The following is a 21,340-nucleotide window of genomic DNA, read 5'->3' as shown; positions in this document are numbered from 1 at the left end:
AGCTGCAAGCCAAGAAGTAGATCACCTGCAGTTGTTGCTGCATCGGACTCATCATCTTAAGATGCAGGATTTAGTCTGAAGGGCAACTTTCATTAAGTGGATTCAAAACATGTTCCCATGCAAAGAACAATTATATTTATTACTGGTGCACAGGTGCACGTACATTTAAAGTTTTGGATAAAAATACTACCAGACTGCAAAACTCCATTTTACAGAAGCTGACAATTATTTGAAAATCATCATCCATCATACTGCACAGTGAAACCAAACTGTTCATTAGCCCAAATACTTAATGTGAGCAGATGCATTCTTTACTTGAACGCATGGGATTTAACTTAAAACATATTTTAGTGTCTGCAAAAAACATACATGTCCTTTGCAGCCAGGACATCGGGTACTGGATTTAGATCTGCTTTGAGAGAATAAAAGGACAACTGCAGCTTACATCTCACAGCCACTGTGACTTTCTCCTTTTCCTGATTCATCCACTGATCTGTGACTGTTGCCAACTTGTTGGCAATATATTCACCGGGGAGGGTAAACAAATAAACTGAAAGCAAGGCTAACAAAAGGAGAGAATAAAGCAATAGTCTGAGTTAAATTCTAGGCCAAAATTAGTGAGAGCCAAACTCAGGGTGCTCCTCTCTATTCTCCCAGCTTGCTGCTGTTTGTTCTTGCCTGCCTGCCCTGGTTTCAGCTGGGATAGAGTTAATTTTCTTCTCAGTAGCTGGTACAGTGCTCTGTTTCCAATCTATATAAGAATAATGTGGACAACACACCGATGTTTTGGCTGTTGCTAAGTAGTGCTTACCCTAAATCAAGGCCTTTTCAGTTTCCCATGCTCTGCCAGCGGGCAGGTGCACAAGAACTGGGAGCCTGCACGGCTGACCTGAACTAGCCAAAGGGATATTCCATACCACAGGATGTCATGTTCAGTACATAAACTGTGCAGAGTTGGCCAAGAACCACCGATCGCTGCTCAGGGACAGGCTGGGCATTGGTCAGCAGGTGGTGAGCAATTTAATCTACATCACGTGTTTCCCCCTTCTCTCTTTCCCCTTTTCATTACAATTATTACTATTTTTATCATCATATTTATTTTATTTCAATTATTAAACTGTTCTTATCTCAACCATCAAGGTTTACTTTTCTTTCCTACTTCTCCTCCCCACCCGTGAGGAGACAGGGGGTGAGCAAGGGCCTGTGTGCTACTTAGTTACTGGATAGGGTTAAACCATGGCACTGCCCAAGAGCAGACAGTGGCAGCTTGATTTTCATCTGCACCCAGAGAGATGCTGCTTCTGAGAGCACAGCAGATGTACAGGAAATTAGCAACAAATTTTTCCTAATTGTGGAAGTTGAATCAGTTACACAGACATACATCAGAGGAGTGGAAAGTCTGTGTTAGAAATGTTTGTTATTCCTCAACTTCTTGGGAAAAGCAACTGACCTTGAGTTAAGTTCCTGGAGATCTCCTCCTGCCCCCCATCCTTTAGCCTGATATGTTCAAGATAGCTGAATATATCTCTTAACCTCTATGAGGTGAATTCCTCTTCACTGAGATGGAGGTAATCACCTCTCAAGCAGTGCCAATAAATGATGTTTTAGGACACAGGAAGAAAGGTGTTATATAAATACAAGCAGTACTTTCAGCAAACTGCTTTGACCCGGTTTTAAAAATTTAGGTCTCATTTGCATTGTCAGTACCCGTTGGGTAAAGTGGCAATAAAATCACCTTCCTATGGAACCTAAAGAAATGAGTGCTCTTCCTTCTCTACTGATCTGCCATTTTCCCCTCCTCTGATTTCATTACAGAAAATGGTTTCCCCTTCCTTCCACACTATGCCAATGTTGAACAAAAGCCTACCTTCATATAAATACAATTTCCACAATGCAAACGGCACCGTCAAACACAAAGAATAAGGCAACGTGAGAGATAAGGAAAGAAACACAACCAGGTAACACGGAAATAAATACTCTTCTCAGTCAGCAGTGGGGTTGCATCTTTGCCTGAGTGCCCCAGATTTACCCAGAGCTCTGCAATGACTTCAGCTCAGACCTGGGTGGGTCTCTGTACACCTTGGCAGCAGGGACAGGCAAAGTTCCTGGGCTGCCGAAGGCTGGACGGTGGTCTGGCACACTCAGGCCGTGGCTGGGGCTCCAAATCCAAGCTGCCTTCTGTTTTTCCCAAAATGCCTGTTCACAGACTACAAGATTTTAATATTAAGATGCAGTGGGCCGAATCCAAATTTGACAGCAGTGTTTTAATCTGTGCAATGTGTATTCCATTATAGATAATTGTTGGAAAGATGTTTCTCATTCTGCAGAACCCAGGACATCTGTATGGCTAAGGATTCATCAACTATTAATAGTTTCTTCTAATTAAAGAGATATTCAGTATAATAATGTTAAAGAAGTTATTGCCTCTGTTACTAATAATCTCAGTTAAGAGAGTATGAACATGAAGTTTCCTTTCATTTTTTTGCCTGCTGCTTTGCAGAACTCATATTTACCCCATCCTGATGAACTTCCTTCTCCATATTTGTAGCTAAGTTTCACTTCTAAATCTTAATTCTGCGTCCAGTTTTTTTGCCAAACGTCTGCTCTGTTTGAATTTCTAGTGCTGCTGAGGAACACGTAAATCCATTTTAGAAACAGACTTCATTTTATGAGGGAAAAAGGACTATAAACATTTGACATTTTCCCCTAAAAAAACCCCTTAAGCCAAAACAAGAAAACAATCTGATGGAAAATGGTCTTAGAAGCATACATAAGGAATATGATTAACTCACATTTGGTAGCAAAAAGGATTTTGGATGCCTGATGTTGAGGATTCTTCCTTAATCACCCCCAACCTACATTAAGTGCACTTCAGAATGGCTGGGCATAGCCTACAGGTGGCCACCTGAAACAGGAGGGTTCCTTCTCCTTCCCTCAGCCCTGGCACCTTCTTTACCAGCCTCTGGCAATTGTCAGACTCTCCTAAGAGTCCTCTGAACTCTTCTGACTGTTTTCCCACCAACACAATAAAATGGCTCCAGGAGGGATCTGACAAGAGTATGCACAACCAAGGACCCACTTGGACCACAGGAACCCTCCCTTCTGGTGGTGGTAAACCATTTAAATGACTCACTGGTCTTCACCCGTAAAAAATGCTGGAATCTGCTCACGTATCTAGGGAAGAGAAAAAAAATCATCCAATTTTGAACACTGTGAGAGTACTACAGTGCTGTGGGAACTCACATAACCCCCCAAAACTTACAGCAATGTGATGAAGGCAAAGCAGTATGCACTTATTGTGATCAAAACTGCAGTTTCCTTAGAAAAAGCCTTCTCTTGTGACAATGGATTACTTGGATCCTGGTCTGAAGACTGACTGATAAATGATAAAGGGATATAAACTGGTTCAAGAACACTCCTTGTCCATCTCATGAGCGTGCACGTGAGTGTCTGTCTGCAACGGCAATTGAATTAGCAAGATCACAGGCACCAGATTAGATTAGAGAGAGTGAAAGGTCAGCTTTGGGAAGATAAAAATGTAGAGAGATGCTTCCTTGCACGCTACTCAAAAGACACATCAGGCTATAGCTCTCAGGCTGGGCCTGTCTCTCATCCTGGAGAGCAATATGTTTTCTTCTATCAGTACTTGCCAGTGCTCAACCACATTTAAACATAACAGCTCCAGCAAATAGAAGCCTTTCATCTCCCCACTTAGGGTGAGATTAATTTTTTCCAGCTTTAGCTGTCTGACAGAGCTGTCTAGGCTCCCTTTAAAAGCCACGGAAGGAGAGGCACCGCCGGAAGAAAATTCAGACCATGCAATGGTAGGTGTTTGGGATAGGTGGGAAAAATTGAGAAGAGCTTTTCTGCCCCCATTAAGCGGAGAAGGAGCCTCACATGTGGTGCTTGAGAATTTGTGGTGCCTGGTATTCCATAAAGCAGCAACAGTAACCTGTGAAATGATTTAAGAACAAAACCCAGATGCAAAGAAGTTAAGGAAGAAAACTGTAAGTATTAGAGGAACACCACAAATTAAGCAAACCTAAGCCAAATTTGGGGAGTGTGACCAGGCCACTGAGGAAATTCTGTCACCTCCTTCCAGCATTGGTGAGACATAACTAAAGTAGGATGCAAAGTTTTGGGTTCCCTTCTCTTCTCCTGGGCAAAGATGGATGTGGGGAAACTGGAAAGAGGCCAGCAGAGGCTACCAAGATGGTCAGGGGCACGTGGTCTGTGAAGAGAGCTGAAGGGAGCTGGGTTGGTTCAGTCTGTTGAAGAGGAGACAAGGGGGTCAATCTAGGAGCAACCTACAACCACCAGAAGGGAGTTAGAGAGACAATGGAGCCAAACTCTGCAGTGCTGGATGACGTGCCAAGGTGCCCCAGCAACGTGTGGTGGACTGGGACATTTGGATTCTTCCCCTGCCTGGCAGTGCAGCCTTGCTGTGGGTCACCACAGAGGTACAGGGTCTCCCAATCCTTGGAATGTCCCAAGACTCAGCTAGACCAAGCCACAGCTGATCTGATCTAGTGCTGACAATGGTCCTGCTTTGGACTAGAGCCCTGCAGAGGTCCCTCTAACAAACACTCCTGTGATTCTGTGAGGATTCAGAATCTTGCAATTGTTAGCAAGTAAAAACCAAAATGGCAATACTGCAGAAGACTGTTAGTGGATTTTTACAAAATCCTTTTCATTAAAGATTATTTAGAAACTCTGGTGTACAGGGAGATGGTGCTGGTGAGACCAACCAGTAACGAATGGGTGCAGTTCTCTGCCTTTATCTGTGCACTTCTCACTTGACATGTGCCACTAACATCTAGAACTGCAATAAATGCTTTTGCCTCCAAGTATTCTAATTGTGTGTATTTTGCTTATGAAACAAGAAGTCTCAAGCTGATTTCAACATTTTCTGCAAACATCCTGCAACCATATCAGAGAACCGCAGAAGCTCCGTTTTCATAAATATGAGGTTTAAAAATGAAACGCCTCGTTGACAACATTTCACCAAGCCACTGGAGCTTCCAGCTTTATTATTTCAAAATACAGAGGACTTTCAGGTCAAAGAAAGGCTCTGCTGGAATTCTAATCCTAGGATAAAGATGTGAAGAATGATGCATGGAAGTTTTTAGATGAGTAAGTACATCAGTGTACTCTTAGACACTGAGGATAAAAATAATATGGCAAAAGAACTGATTTTACTCTGTGGATAGCATCAGTTGCATGGGAACTTTTTTAATCACCCAAACTATGCTCCCATATGAGCCCTCCCATCTTTTCTTACTACTGTACTGGTTTTAATTCTATCAAAAAAAAAAAATTGAACATTCTGGACTCACCACAATTTCTGCAAAATATCAGATGCCCTGCAGGCTCCAATCCTAATCCTCTCCTCCAACACAGCTGGAGGGCCAATCAGCTTGCCATTAGCCAGTTTAATATGTGTAGTCACTATTTATTACCCAAATTCATCAATGAAAATATCTCATCAGGTCTTCAATGTGCAGGTTTACAGAAGAGCAAGAGCCTGAGGCTACTTCATCCTGTTGGATGTGCTTCCTTTCATTTTCATTCCCTCTTGCCCTCTGAACCTCTCCTTGCTCTGCAGAGCTACCCTTGACCTGCACAAAGGCAACATGAACTCCAGGCAGTCCCTGAGCTCCAAATCATTTCCCCCTCTCCCTCTGATCCCACAGAAATCTGTTTGTAAGCACACACAGCCCTGTAACAACTGCACATGCCTTTACTGGGAGGAAAATGCAGACAAGGAGCACAGCAACACATCATTTGATGGGCCAGATTCAACACTGTAACTTTATGCAGGCCAAAGCAGCTGCATCAAGGCTTTGTCAGGACATTTTCAAACAGAAAAAGCACCGCAAGCAGATAGAAGTGACCTGTAACAGAATCAGACAGAAGGTACTACTGCCAAGGTACAGGGTTCTGGGTTTATTTTCCTTCTTTTAATCCACACCAGTCTTGTTCTTAGATGTCTATTTTCCTATGAGAATTAAGGTACTGGAAGCAACTTCTACGAGCAAACAGGTAAATTTTTAAATCAGCCACCGAGATTTGGAGAGACTGTATAAGTCATAAGGACTGCCAGTTTTGATCCATGTAAAGACATTCTACTCTGCAGGACGGTGATGGTTATAACTGCCAGGGGAGTAGAGGAGGGAAGGGAGTGCTGTAGGGAATTAAATGCTAACTATTTAGGAACTTAAAGGACATCAGGTTGTTCTCTCTGGCAAGGTTTGCAGCTGTACTCTCCTGATTGCAGACACATGTGTGCAAGATAATGAGACTGAAGTACACACACACTTATACGCACATTTGTTACATCCTTTTGACAAGTCACATGCTGTGGGTAATATCCTCTTCCTGGGCTGCCATACCAAACCCACACTAGCCAACTCTACACTGAAATGGAAATACCCTGTCACAACATTGCAGTTTACTCAGCTGGCTTCACACCCTTTTTTTCTTAGCATTTGTAGTACCACACCTGTGTTTAGCACGAATCTAAAGAGTTTCTTTCTGCTTGTGTAAATGTAGCTCTTTACACTTTCTTATTCTCCTAGAGCTGCAGTTAACTGCCTTTGTTAAAATTTTACACTCAGAAAACCGCTGCATCTGTCCCTTTTCTCCAAATGACAGCATGTTTATGTCCTGTTTCATTTTTGTACACGTTTCTCTATGCTGGCACTTCGGAAACTGAGAAGATAGGAAACTTCATGCCTAGATTGTATGCAGCACCTCTGCTGCCTGCTGGAGAGTTAGAGCTTACAGCTGGTTAGCAAATACCAAACAGATGGGTTAGCAAAAGAAAAGAGAAACCCACAGTGTTATTTCCCTGATGTTAAGGAGATGTCCTTCCACAGATGCTGGTCCCAGACTACCCGAGACAGCAAAATGGTTCCTTTTCAGTCTCATTTTCCAGTAATCACCTGCCCAGTGATTACCTACTGAGTTCCTGGATCCTGATGAAAAACACCAGGTCCGAGTGCTCAGGACTGTTCTGAAAAAGGAGAAGAGCTCCATGCTGGTTTCCTAGAAAGGAGATTAAAAAAGGGCCTCCCAGATGTTAACAAGTGACTCAACCCAGGAATCTCCACACTGAAGAATGGCTTGGGAATGTCCACTTCTAGAGTCTCAGAAGAGAGCATTGCTTAAGACACAGGAGCCTGGCAGGACTTAGATCAAGAGCAGAAGGTCTGTGTACCTTCCTCGCACACAGTAAGCTCTCTGAGCACAGCTCAGACCACTTTCCTCATATTGGATATAACACCTCTTTGAGGTAGCTGACACGTCAGACAGTCAAGAAAACCAAGGAACAGTAATAGTCACTGCTGCAATGCAATGCTTCATGGCACTTTGCCAACTCAACTCCAAGGGCAGTGGCCCATGGGATTTAACAGATAGGCCATTTCTACCCTGCACCCTCATGGTGCACACGCTGTTTGAGAGTTGTGCATGTGCCCCTCCTGCACAGCTTTGCCTTGTCTTGACAGAAGTATTTTCAAGTGCCAGAATTATTCACATGCACACTTTAGCATTTGCAATCAAAACACAAAGAGGATTTCCTGAACAGTGGTTTCCAGACTGAAAGATCCCTCTGCTTAGCTCATCATATTCCAGATTCTTAATCACTAACCCAAAGCTGGACAGTTTCTATCAACTATGCTGGCAAAACTGGAGTTCATCCAAGTACATGGTGAGGAACAAGCCATAACAGGCATGAAGCAAAATGAGCTCATTCTCAGACCCGTATCTCTCCTTCAACTATCAAAAACAGAGGTTCACCCTACTGGGAGCTGGTATGGAAGTATATTTTAAAATAATTAAATGGTGAGAAGCTGCTATGGATACAGGTAGAACACATCTATATAGGATTCTCTAAAAGAGCATTTAGCCATACTGTTCTGCAACAGACCCATCCCAATACAGTGATAAAACACAGGGAAGAAATAAAAACTGTATTCTGAGAAAAAGGTCTTTCTGCTTTCTAGTATTTATAGAGAGGAGATTTACATGCCCAAGTGTCTCCTAACGTTTCTCAGCCCTTTATGAGAAGCCAGTGAATTTCTGCAGCTGCTACTCTGCCTTTCCATTAGCCAGCCCAGTAGATAGGCCACAAGCAACCAGGAGTCCCAGAAAACAAGTTTTATGTTCCACTTTCACGCAGTTTTAAAGCCAGTTACAAGATTCAAAGCCAGCTAAAAGATAAAAATGTACCGTTAATTTTATCGCACTTCTTGTCTTAGGAGTGTAAGTGATTTAAAAATAAAACCTGGAAGCCACGAGTGTTCTGTTTGGTCCAGTGGGAGGAGATGATAATCTGCACACACTCATAACACCTGGGCTCTTACTCCATAAAAAAAAGCTTTGTGTGCTGTCCAGCTAAAAATCTGGCAAAAGGATTAATTCAAACTGGAAGCAAATAACTTAATCTGACCAGAATTAACTCTAAAAGTGTGCCTAAGATTTTAAATAATGGTCTCAAATGTAATACTATAATGATTAACATTTGCTAAAAGGTAGGATTTCTATTGTGGACAAAACCACTACCTAATGAAACCAAAAACATCTCAATTCTTCACATTTTACTTCTGAAGCTGTGAAAGTGTGAAGTGCAACTGAGAAAGCAAGCAGCAGTATTTCAAAGTGCTCTCTGTGTATACTATCATTCAAGGCAAATCAAATATCATGAAGGTCATTTGTTTTCATGCAGCTCATTCCTACCAAATGCAAATCAATTCCTTACTGGCTGCTGCAGTTCCAGAGCTGAAAGGTATAATTTCTGTCTTTATACAGTTAAGGCTCAGTCAGCATCGATCCCATAATTAAATACTGCTACAGATCATAAGCAAGAGCCCATCATTCCCTTATAGGAAATGTTCAGAATAATCTGAGCAAACTTTTCTTCCATGAATATCATGCTATCGCTAAAGAGAGATGCGCTATTATCTGGCATAATTAAAGTGTTATTAATGCATTATTGAACTTCGGTTATTTCCCAAAGGAAGGGAACTACTTCAGGGTTGTATTTCCACAATCTGCTCTAACTGAATGCACATTACTTGTTTGTGGATAAACTTGTGTTCCTGCTCACTTTGCTGTCAGCAATTGTCTGTTCTGTATTCTTATTAAGTGAGATACTGCTGTCACTTCCTTTACTGACACAATTCCCACTTTATAATCACATCTTCCATGCTTCCCATATTTCTCTAGCCTATGTCCACACCAATTTCATAAGCAGTGGGTCTTTTACAGAGGTTTTCCAAACCCAACAATCCTTCTCTACTTCTTGCCCACAACTCTTTGTCTGTAAGCATGCAGCACATTTTAAATACATGTATACTATTACTGGTCACGTCTGTCTGCAACCACTTTGGGTTTTGGAGACATTTTTTGCAGTATGTTTTATTTTCACTATAATTATCTGCAGTGTATGTTGTCCTTCCAAATACTAGTTTAAAAATAACAAAGTATTAGTTAGGTCTGGGACATCTAAGGCTGAAAGAAGTTCAGTGACGGCATTAATATGATTCATGAAGTTCCAACAACCATACAGAAGACAAACGAATCAAGACTATACACACAAAACCCAAAAGCATCTTTTGCTCCATGCCAGACACATTCAAGTGACTTTTCTGTCTCTGCTTACACATCTGTCCTCAACACTACATTCATTCTCAATTTTATTTGGAGGACAGTGGGGTTCAAAGGGACTCAAGGAGATAAAAATCAGAGTGACAAAGACTTTGCTTCCAAGATACCTTGGAGTAGCTCTCCAAGTAGGAGGTAGGAACAGAACAGACATATCCAAAAGAAACAAAACCCCACTTGACGTGACAGGCATTACCTCCCTTCTCAGAGGGAGGTAACGAAGAATGCTTTTTGCATTCTTGTTCTGGTCCCTCCTAACCACTGTTTGCATCTGGCTGAGCCAGGCTCCTGCCCTGTAGATGCTACACACTGCAGCTGGTACTTGCTGGCTGCTCCTTTTCGGGTTCCACTCCTACACATCCAAGGTATCTCACTGCCTGGCTCCTTCTCATCCTCCTGAGCTGTCTGCTCGCTCCCTACAGCACACACACAGAGCCCTTCGCTGCTTCCCTCCCAAAAGCATGTCCTTACAGTGAGAAATAATGACACACTCATAGGTTTTGCTGGAAAATACTAATAGGTATTGATAGAAGCACTTTTTAAGGAATTGCTGGCCCTTTAGCTGCAAACCTAAATTAACTTGTTTTAAACTTGCAGTTGTGTTTTTCTCATCCGCAAGTATTTTGAGAATCTCAGGATTGAGGTAAGGCCATTTGTGCTCTAAAGACCAATATACACTTTTAGACTTAATTTTAGACTATTACATTTCTCTCTGGAGGTTTTTACACTAAGCTCCAAGATGCTACCGAAAGCTACATCTTCTCCAGCTGAGTAACCAGAAGACCACAGAGAACCCTTCTCCTCACCACCTCTCAGTCCCCTTGAAAGTCATCTCTCCCTGCTCCCCTTCCACACCAGAAAGGATGACAGTTTGAGAAAGACCAAAAACAAAACTCCTTCACTGTTTTCATACAGACATCAGGGATTTGGGTGGAGAAAAATCTCTCTGACACAGAGAGAATCCACGGTTTAGCCAAAAAATAGGGAATTTGTAACAAAGAATGCAGCAGGCCAGACTTCATTTTCACTATCGACACTTAGATGGCAACAGGAGGTTTTCATAATGGATTTTCAAATTTGAAAGTCAAATGAAGCCGTAATTTGACAGAGGCTGGCTCACTGAGCTTCAGGGCATGCTGCAGCACAATCACACACACTGTTTGCTTTCTCAGATTTTCCCAGAGAGGCAAGAGTTGGCCTCACAGAGAAGACAGGCTAAAGGGTGACCTCTGCTTTGAAAAGGACAGGCAATTTTATCACAGATACCATGCCCTAAGCCTCAGTTCTTTCAACACATATTATTCTCAGCATCTGTATACAATATAGGACAAGATCTTAAAATCCTAGGATCCTGGGATAAAGTAACTTTTTTTCCTCTCAATAGCTAAGGTCAGGCTCCCCAGGAGAAAGGAGAGTTTGTAAAATATTTCAAAAATCTGCATATTAACTTGCAGCAGTTGAACACATATAAAATAGCTGCTATATCTTTAGGAGCAGCAGGACTGTGTGGGTCTAATCAGGGCATTTTATCTGAATGAAAGACCAAATTACACACCCCAGTCCACAGAAATCCGCAAACAAAGTCAACAGCAGAAAACTTCATGTTCAGTAAAAACCACCCATTGTCAAGTGCAACAAAGTAGGAGAAAAGTATATGTTAGAACTGAATTTCTGGCTATAAAACATCATCTTAAGCCAACTTCTTATCCAGCAGTTTTGCCTGCAGGATGTAGATGGCATCAGGAGTGCAGCGAATTGAAATCTGTCTCATGCTCTCTGAATACATTCACATTATCATTGCCAGAAGTGTGTGCAGCACAGCAACCTACTGCTACACAAGCATGTCAAAGCCAGGCTTTACAATCTTTTGCTTCCTGAAAGTAATATATCATTCCAAATACAATTATATCATCCCAAATACAATTAGCACAGCACAGGCTTATTACCAACAGAAGCACAACACAATCTAGACATTTTTATTCCCAGCACACAAAGAAAGAACAAAAGTTCTGATTTAAATTTGGCTTAATCACTTCAGTGAGAAATTGTTTGCAGAACTTGAGAAACCCTTAAATGCTCATTGCAGATGTTGGCTTGAAGGACCAGAAATTCACATTCATAATAAGAGGTTTCCCTGAAGCTCTATGGTTTGTGGCACTTGAAGCAGATATTTACCAAGTGAAATTCTGCTCCTACTGGAGTTGGTAAAGGCTTTCCCATTGATTTCCATAGGGCTCCATCACTCTCACTCTAACAAATAATAATCAGAAGCACCTTTTAATATATACTTTTTACTGCAATGTACTGTAAGATACTGTATATGCACTGCATTAAATGCAAGTGGCAAACTTTGATATCAGGAGACATTTGTGCTCTGAAATAGATAAAGTAGCAAGAGGAAATGCCAGTAGTCCTCTGAATTTCCCAAGTGAATCAAACTTTAAACCATGCTTTCCTTAAAAACAGTAATTACATTCTTACCCTAAAAAATGTCACTGTCCCTAAATAAGCCCTGCAGCCATGTCATCAAAGGGTCACTGACTGAACCTTCCAGGATGGGGAAATCAACTGGTTAATCACTCCAAGTTGTGGGAACTCTGATCCCAACCACACAAGAATGGAATGATCCCAAGCAGCACTACAGGCCAAACTAAATTGGAAGGGATTTGTTTTCTCCATTGATTTACTTAATTACTTTTCAAATTAAGCTAGCTATTCAGGTAATTCTAGAAACAACCTCAAGGCCTGAATACTCTGTGGCAAAACAGATGTGAGCTCTGGGAGGGAGCTGTGTGGGTGCCAGGCTTAGAGAGAGCTGAAGCAGCAGCCAGGTGTCTATTCCCTGCAGACAGAGCACCTCGGATCAACTAACTTGGGTTTTGTATCCGTGCTCCACTGGGGGTTTGTTTGCAACAGATCAAGCAGACTTGCTATCACAGACCTTACAGGGTAGAAATCAAAGGTGTTGGTGGAGCAACAGGCTCTCCGTTCTGCCTCTGAGACTTGGGAGAAATGAAAGGAAGGTTCAACACCCACTGGAGACTCCAGTGTGCTCCAGCAGAGCTCAAACTGCCGCACTCTTTGCACAGAACCAGGCAACTTGTTCTCAGCACCTACTGCACAGACCTCCCAGTTCTGGATGTGTTCTCAAAGACAACCCAAACCAGTGCAACTTAGAGGCTCAGTGCGAAGACATCACTTTGGAGTGCTGGAGCACTTGGGGAGAGCAGAGCGCCCTGCAACGCTAAATGACTCCTGAAAACCACGGCTTCCTAAAAGTTAAGTAGCAAGAAAAAAATTAAAATGACCAAGCTACTATCTGAAGAAAGAAATGGTGAAGAGCCTTGCCTACGAGGGATGTTGGCTGCTGATGCCTGGCAGAGCTGGGAGACAACACTGCTTCAGTTCAACAATTCCTTAGTCACTGTTAATGGCATATTTCTTCTTGTTTAAAAATTACATTAGAGATTCCCCTGGCAATAGCAGAAAATTAATTTCTCTAGATTCCCAAAGTGAAAGCCCTCCTTCTTGTATGGATTCAGCTGATCCAAATACTACTTTATTTTCCTCTCTCCTCCTTAAAAAAGAAAAAGAAACCCCACACAAACTTCAACTGTAAATATGCATACCTGCAAGCCTTCCAAGGCAAGGAAAGAAAATAAAATTTATGAGATCATGGGAAAACTCAGTCTTACAGGTACTAAGCACTGCCAGAAGAAGACACAGTGCACAAGAGCTTTGCTCTCCAACCTTGCACCTTCAGAAGCCCTGGCTGATGAGAGGCTCGGGCAGCCCTAGCAAATGCCATTTTCTAGAAAATCCAAGGAACTCAGAGTACAGATCCTGTAGTGCAAGTGAGAACACATAAAAAAAATCTGTTGCAATTTAGCACATGCATCCAGGAGAAATGCTAGGTTATGTGGTGCTACACACAGAGCAGAAAACACACGGAAAAAGGATCCAGTGACATCAGGTGGAAGGGATCTCTGAACATCCACAGTCCCACCTCCCACTCGGAGCAGGACAATCACCAATACCAGAACCATCCACTCCCTGGAACTTTTAACTAGATGGTTCTTGTTCTTTTGTTACGTTATTTGGCTGCTTATTAACTGTTTGGGAGTGTCTGCATGGCAAACAGCCAGAGAAGGAACAAAACCTATCATCTCCAGGCCTTGGTTCCTAAGTTGGACAAGAGAAAGCAACAAAAGTGAACTGAGGAAATCAGTCCCCACTCAGCTCCTAATCATCAGTGAAAAGGGAATTGTGGTCCAAAGAAAATGAAGTCAGCAGTCCTCAGGAGGAGGTGAAAGGGCACCTCCCTTGCTGGGGCCCTGCTGATGGCACCCCTCGGGCTGTGCAGGAGCCCTTTCTTCTGCACTCACAAAAGAATCCAAGCAAGTAATTTAAAAGTGCCTCAGGGCAGAGCTCGCCACCAGATCAGGTTTGCCCCATTAAGATAATAAATGAGGTAATGCATAAAACTGCCTCTGATTTGAGGACATTTCATTCATAAAACAGAAATACCAACAGCTTTGCTACCAAATAAACTTCATAGATGGGTTTAAAAAGTCTCTGCATCTCTCCCTGCAGCAGAGCAGAGCCAAGCTGTAGAGATTCTGTGGCACAAGACACACTGTTTTCAAGGACAGCTCTGCAAGCTGAAATGAGAGCTGACAACTTCCAGGTCATTAACCTGACAGCATAAACAGGACCTATGTACAAGCACATGCATTCAGGTGGACTGGAGCAATGGCCCCAAAATGCAGACCTAGACAAACACTATTCAGCTTTTTGTTCTGAGTTTCCAGAAAACCTTCTATTCTCTACTCCCTTCTCCTCATCCTCAGGATATGTGGAGCCTGGTGCTGGCTATATTTGTGTTGCTAGCTGAAAGAACAGCAGAACATGCCAAGCATTTAATAACAAAATTCCAGCCTTGTGACACAACCCAGTAATCCCAAGACTGGAAACTAACCTCACATTTCTACTCAGCATAAAGCCCTAATCCTAATAAGAGCACTGCTAGTTTTATTTTGCCTGAACCTTTTCTAAAGACATGCATCTCACAAATTAAAAAAGTTACCATGTATCAGGTGACCTATGTACCCACGGCATCTACAGATTGGTAAAGTTATGACAACACAGAAACTGCTAAAACTAGTTAGGCTTATCTGTATGCTCTTACACAGAACAGGTTATAGCTGGATGAGCTGTTGTCGTGGCCACTGCTGGTCCCCCACTACCTTGGGACCCCTCTCAGAACACTCCTAAGACAAGGAAATGGAGATTTGCAGGGCCCCAGGGGGACCATGGCTGGGTGTGAACATGCATATATCAGTGGTCATCTAACACTCCAGCTGCAAAATGGCAGGGTAGGAGGCTCAGCAAGCCAAGACCCCAGGTTCAGTCCTGGGACAAATGTGCATTATATACATTATCTAATGGCTCATCAAGACCCTTGCAAAAAAGAGGGAATAAACTCCTCCAACCCCAAGTTGGTGTTTCAACCACTGTTTGCCTTGATCATTTCCATCACCACATCCCAAGCAGCTTCTCACTACTGCAGCTGTCCTGGCTTCAATACCAGTGGGGTCTGCAGTTCACAAAGTGTCATCAAACACCTGGAATTACATTTTATAACACCTTTTACTGTCACTAACTGCACTGCAGATGTGAGGACATGCCTGACAAAGCTGCAGCACAAGTCTATGCTGTATCAAAGCACAGACAGCAGAACTGCTCATCTGTCTCAACCTACAAATCACAAAACAGCAGAAAAATTGTGCTGCTGCACACAGTCCTCTACAGTTGCAAGATGTGACACATAAAACTGCAAATGCAAAAGTTCTAGGGGAAGATAGAAACAATACTATGTTAAGCTAACAGAAATAATTTGTGCACAGGATACATTTATTCATATATCGAGAAGAAGCACAAAAGGCTTATACACCTGTTAAATAGCTATAATGTGTGTTTAACCACAGGGTTCATGCCATGTTGTGCTGTCTTGCCCCAGCACTATGATATTTTCTGCAAAGCTCTTTGCATTTCCAACTGGGATGGGGATATTTTGCAAAGACCATGATCTGGCCATGTACAGGGTACACAGAAGCATCACTTCAGAAGAAAGAAATTTAGCTTCAACCTTGACCAAGTCACATTTTGTGGACACAAATAAGAGGCCAGTGTTACACAGCCGCTACACTTACTCTGCGGAATGACACCACGTAGAAAGTATCCTCCCTTCGGCGAATCGCTTCAAAGAAGTCTTGATAGCTCCTTGGAGAGGCATAATACACTTGCAGCTCATTCCCTGAGTTCCTGCTGAAATAAAGAAGGGGGAAAGGTAATTATTCTAGACAAGAAAGTTAACTTCAGTGAGACAATGACTTTAAAAGACCTGCTTTTCAAAGGAACAGCAGCTCTTCATCCATTGAGAGAAGCATGAGGAACATTAAACACAGGTGAAGACAGTGAAAGTACTGGGTACTTTCTGAAAGTTCAAGGTGCTTTGAAGGTCTTACTTTAGGAAGGTTTTCCAGGCTTGTTTTTATTCATGGTTCTGAGGCTGGCAAAAACCCGTCTGCTAGCTCAACATAAAAAAAAAAAGTTTCAACATGAAGTGTCTGAAAAATTGTGATGACTTCTGAAAATAAATTTTAGAATGTAATGTCCTTCTGAAATATCAAAACATTTAATAATTTTCTTTTACTGATAAGAATCCAAACCATTGAAATTGAAAGAAGTGCAAAGTTAAGCATAAATAGAGCTTTTAATTTACTGTCAAATGACAACTCCACTTTTTCTCTCACCCACCTTTTAATTTTTTTCCCCGTGTCCTTGGTCAACTCAAAGATTAGCTCTTGATTTTCAATTCAGACAGTGGAGCAAAAATAAGATATTCGCATAATTCTGGCTTATCTTATCCACAGTTCTCATCTCACATATATCGGACACAAGGAAAAGATGCTCTAAACCATTCTAAGCAAAAATACTGGCAAGTCCTACAATCACGGTACTTATCCACTGTTTATCTTGGAAAGGTGAGAAATTCCTGGCACATACTGCTATCGTGTATATTTCCCCAATCCCATTCCAAAATAACATATTTAAACAAATTGGAAGGCTATACTTACACAAACCATTATCTGGACATTCAACCAGTCATTTTATCTTAATAGCACACTGTGTGTTTGCAGTGTTTGTGGCAAGGACACTGATCAGACTATCCCTCCCCTCCCAAGCTTGTCTTCTGCTGACCCAGGTTTTAAACTATGGTGGCTAATTTAGACTATTTTGATGTGTTTCTAAAATATGACCATGCACCCAAAACAAGGCACAAATCTATCATCAAGTGATTTTCTCAAGCAGCAGTAATAGCAGACTGTCATTATCTTCTCTTCTACTGTTAACATAGTCCTGCTGCAACTGAAGGACTGCAGCTGCCACGCCAGTTGCCCTTTAACAGGATTGGGGGTGTAAGTCCTGGGGGATCAAGAGCAGGCAGCCCTACACTACATATCCTCTTCTGCAGAACTGAGCAAGCAAGGAATCAGATCACATCCTTCACACACAGGAAACAAAGACTGGAGCTAATTTGAGCTTGATTACTCATTCATGAAAACACGTAGGCCCACCAAGCCACCCCTGAGATTCAGCATTGAAGTTGTACTGTGATAAAAGGCATCACGCCCACGTGTTGCTCAGCACAACACATCCTGAAAGCTGAAACGGGCCCCACAGATCCGTTTGCTCGCCCACACTCCAGAACATGCAGCTAGACCCAAAAACTGGCCTTTTATAACTCTAAATCCAGGCATGGGAGAAAACTGTTCCAAAGCACTTGGAAACCACTGGGCTTTTACAAAGCTCTCCTGGTCATGGAACAAATCTAACACTAGTCCCAGATTCCAAGTGATACCAGGGGATTACAGGCATGACATTGCATCTACCTTTGAACACCCACGGGTAATTGCAATGGACCTCTCCATGAAAGGAAGGGAGGAACTTCAGAGCCAAAAACAGGTGCAAAAATATCAGTTGTTTCAGTAACACCTTCACATTTTACAAGAAAACATCATATTAAATGTACATCCAAAACAGTGGTACTGAGCCTGGGAGATAAATGAGTCTGTCTTGTTTTAAAAGTTTGAAGGGCACTGTTGCACATAGGTTTGTTTTGAGAAGGAATGAGACTGTGGACACAGGGCTTTATGCATCAACAACCATAATTTCAATAGTGAAAAACTTAGAAACAAGAAAATAACTAGAGAGTTTAATATCGAAAGCCTTAAAATACACACTTGCAGAAGCCTTCAACAAAACCACCTTTGAAGGAAGCTTGATAAACAGATGAGGGGTTTTGATGATTTCCCTTGAAATCATCTTAATTTTTGTCTTCATCCCGTGCTTTGACTTCTCTGCAATTTTTTTCAATTAATAAAATTTCTTTTGGAATCCAGGACCAACATGATAATCAGTGCTACAAAGATAAATCTAGATACTGCTAATGTCCTCCTGTCCGTGGATTCAGGTCACCAAGCAGGGTGTTCTAGAAGACAAAGGTCACTCAATTTACAGTCACAGCACTGGTATTAAAAATTAAACACCTTGGCAGGGGTAATATCAACGACCAAACTAAATAAACAGCAGTTTATTCCCAACTGATGAGGCACAAGTGCTGCAAAAAGGAGCTGTGGTGCTTGCAGGGAAGCTGAATGTGAGCCAGCAGGAATCTGGAGGAAAACTGCATAGTGGGCTGGATTATGGACAGGGACTGGAGCACAGGATGCACAAGGAGAGACAGAAGACAGAAGGAACAGGGCTTGTTCAGCTCAGAGAAGAGGAGGCTGAGGGAGCTCTAACTGCAATACTCCTGATGGAGATTACAACAGAGATGGAGATCATGTCTTCTAAGAGAGACATACAGTAAACCTTAAGTTAAATCTACTCTGAGTTGGAGATTGGACTAGAGATCTTCAGAGGTTCTTTACAACTACTCTGTGATTCTATGACTTCATGGAGCACCTAATAGCTGATGGCTCTGGGAGGAACTGGAAATCTGTTCTATGTTCTTAGCAGCTCCAGGACAGTCATAGCATGCAGCTGCCATGACTCACTGGTCCTGTTCATGTAAACATCATTAATCTGAAAAAAAAAAAATTCTCACTTCCTTCTGAGCACAACAGATTATTCCATGCAGAGTTACATGATGTTGCACACTGTTTCCAGTAATCCAGATAATTTTTTTCAAGAGTAATGCAAGCATGTATATTAAACTGCTTTATGCCATGAGGCTTGTGCAATTAAAACAGATATTTTTCATCTACCTGTAGAACTCAAATAGGTGTTTTTTTTTTTTCTTGTAAGTCAAGACATATCAAAATTTGACAGCCTGGTTTCCATAACACTGGCTTGCAGTTTTGCTGTTTTCCCCCTGGCTGATCCTGCTGTCAAAGCAGCAATGCAAACCGAAGGCCCACAGCTGTCTTTCAACAGCAACATTTCAGGTGGTGTTCTCAACAAAAAGTCCCCTTTATAATCCATTCTGCTCTTACACTCCTCTTTGGCACTTCAAAGCAGAGAACCTCTTGAACTGTCTCACACAGAATTCAGGAGAGAGAAATTTTGTTTCCTCCAGTTTTACTCTCCAGTACTTCCTGTCACCAGGGAAGAGGGACAGGATAGTTACGTGGAGGAGGGAGCAGGGGACATCAGGAATCTCTGGATTAGTGTGCTCCAGTAATCAGCATGGAAAAATCAGGAGATGGAGACAAACCATGCAAATAAGGCATAATGGTACTTTAACTTCATCATAATAATTTGGTCCTAGCTATACTGGCTCTACTCTTGAAGGCAGTGAAAGAAACCTTTCTCCTACCAGATTCATGGCTGTTTGAAACTTTCTTATAAACTAATGATGTTCTCACAGATAGTCCCAAGTCAATTCTCCTTTTTTCCCTAAATATTCAAATCTGATTGGAAAGGTATTCTGCAGAGTGAAGTAAAGATTTTTGTAAGACTTATTGGTAGAAAGACCCCAGAGTGGAGCTGTGATACCTTTAAGTGTAGTTTAAATTATTAGAAGCAATTATTTGCTAAGGCACAGAAATTAGGCCAAGAAAAGTAGCTGCATTTGGCTTAAGAATTCTGACAAAGTGAAACCCAGCCTTTTTTACCAACTGTTGGTGAAAAGTTGGGTTATTAAGTAGAAAGCAGTAACAAAGGAGCTGTTCCTGCCTTACCTGAGACTGGTGTCTGTGTAAGGCATGGCCATCAGCTGGGAATCTGCCTTCTCACTCAGGGAGCTCTGAAAAAGGGGGAATATGAAAAGATGACACAAAGTGCAAACAATAAGCATTTTCCAGGTTTGCCACTACATAAAATACGTTGCACATCTGTAACAGAGAGTACAGTGGGGTGCAGAGGTTAATCAGCGCCCTGCACCAGAAATGTGCGTTTTTCCACTGGTGAAACATGAATAACTGAAATGGTCAGCAATCAAACTGGAACAAAAACAACAAAAAAATTTTAATACAGCCAGATTTGAAGTCACACATTCAGAGACAAAGAAGAGAGCCTGGCACCAAACCCAACAGTTGCACAAACTGTGTGATCCAACTGAAAAATTCGCTACCACTGACATCAGATGTGCAGAATTCTTCTGAGGTCTCGTCCACTTTGCAACTCTGCTAAAACAGACTATTCACAACATGCTTCTGGTGTTTGAAACACTAAAAGCACACGAATTTTCTCTCCTTAACTGTTCTGTCAATCTCCTTTGGACAGCAGTGAAAAGAATCTGAAGTTTAATGCACAATACCTTTTCCCTAGAAAAGTGAAGTATTTCCCACATTGTTAAGTTCAATTCTTTTTCAAGCTCTAATCAAATAAAAGACTTTGAAAATTCATTGTCTTCATTTCAGCCTTGGTATCAGTATGCCATGTAGATGAAAGGATTTATGTGTATAAAAGGGATTTCAAAAAAAGAGAGAGATGAGCGCAAGTCTCATAATTCTGTAGTCTTACCAAAAAGTAATCCCTCCAGCAAAAATCTGAAAAATGAAATAGAAATATTTCAACAAAATCAATTAGCTGTGCCCCTTAACAGTGAGGCAGATGAATGTGCAGTTGCAACCAACTGCTTATCTTTGCAGAAAAGCCATAAAAAGGCTAACTACTGATTTAATTTTAGAAAATGCTGAACCTATTTTGATGACCGCTAAAAAAATTCAGAACTTCTAGCCTGAATCCAAGAGCAGGAATGGAAGAACAACTTTGACAACATAATGATCAACCAAACCCAGCAATTTAAAATGGGAAGTGTTGGGTACCCTAATTACAGGCACCATCGCTACTTTTGTCTACAATAACAAGTGCAAACAAGTAAGAGAGAATATTTCACATTGACTGAATTATCTTGTCATGCTATTGAGTCATGAGTATAAACCTGTATACCTGCATAACCCGTGCTTTCTGCTGCTGGTTATTTGATAACCTTCTAGATCTTGTTCGTTCCACTTCATGTCTATGAACCCATCCTCGAAGTTCATGATTCAGCCTAGAAAAACCCACAGCATCAACAGATGTTTCAGAGAACAATGGCAAAGATTTTTAGTTTTATAAAACAGTTTAGCCACTATAAAGACACACTGCAGATTACTGTTCTTTT

General features: G+C 41.7%; 1 protein-coding gene across 2 annotated transcripts in view; it reads right to left on the bottom strand.

Annotated features, from left to right (window-relative positions):
* ATF6 (activating transcription factor 6) overlaps window positions 1–21,340 on the bottom strand; it is a 77,655-nt gene that overhangs the window by 28,982 nt on the left and 27,333 nt on the right. Inside the window, exons 12-14 of one of the 2 annotated variants that reach the window (XM_051804664.1) lie at window positions 21,127–21,229; window positions 19,914–19,978; window positions 15,879–15,993 (exon numbers count right to left, since the gene is read on the bottom strand). In XM_051804664.1, the coding sequence (XP_051660624.1) occupies window positions 15,879–15,993; window positions 19,914–19,978; window positions 21,127–21,229 (283 nt within the window). The remainder of the gene's footprint in view (window positions 1–15,878; window positions 15,994–19,913; window positions 19,979–21,126; window positions 21,230–21,340) is intronic. The other variant, XM_051804674.1, reaches the window with a different exon arrangement.

The sequence above is a fragment of the Manacus candei genome, unplaced genomic scaffold (assembly GCF_025592945.1).
Source record: "Manacus candei isolate 608988 ecotype Guabito, Panama unplaced genomic scaffold, ASM2559294v1 h1tg000005l, whole genome shotgun sequence".
NCBI classification, from domain to species: domain Eukaryota; kingdom Metazoa; phylum Chordata; class Aves; order Passeriformes; family Pipridae; genus Manacus; species Manacus candei.
Note: the sequence above shows the minus strand (reverse complement) of the source record. Positions and strands in the feature narration are given on the sequence as shown.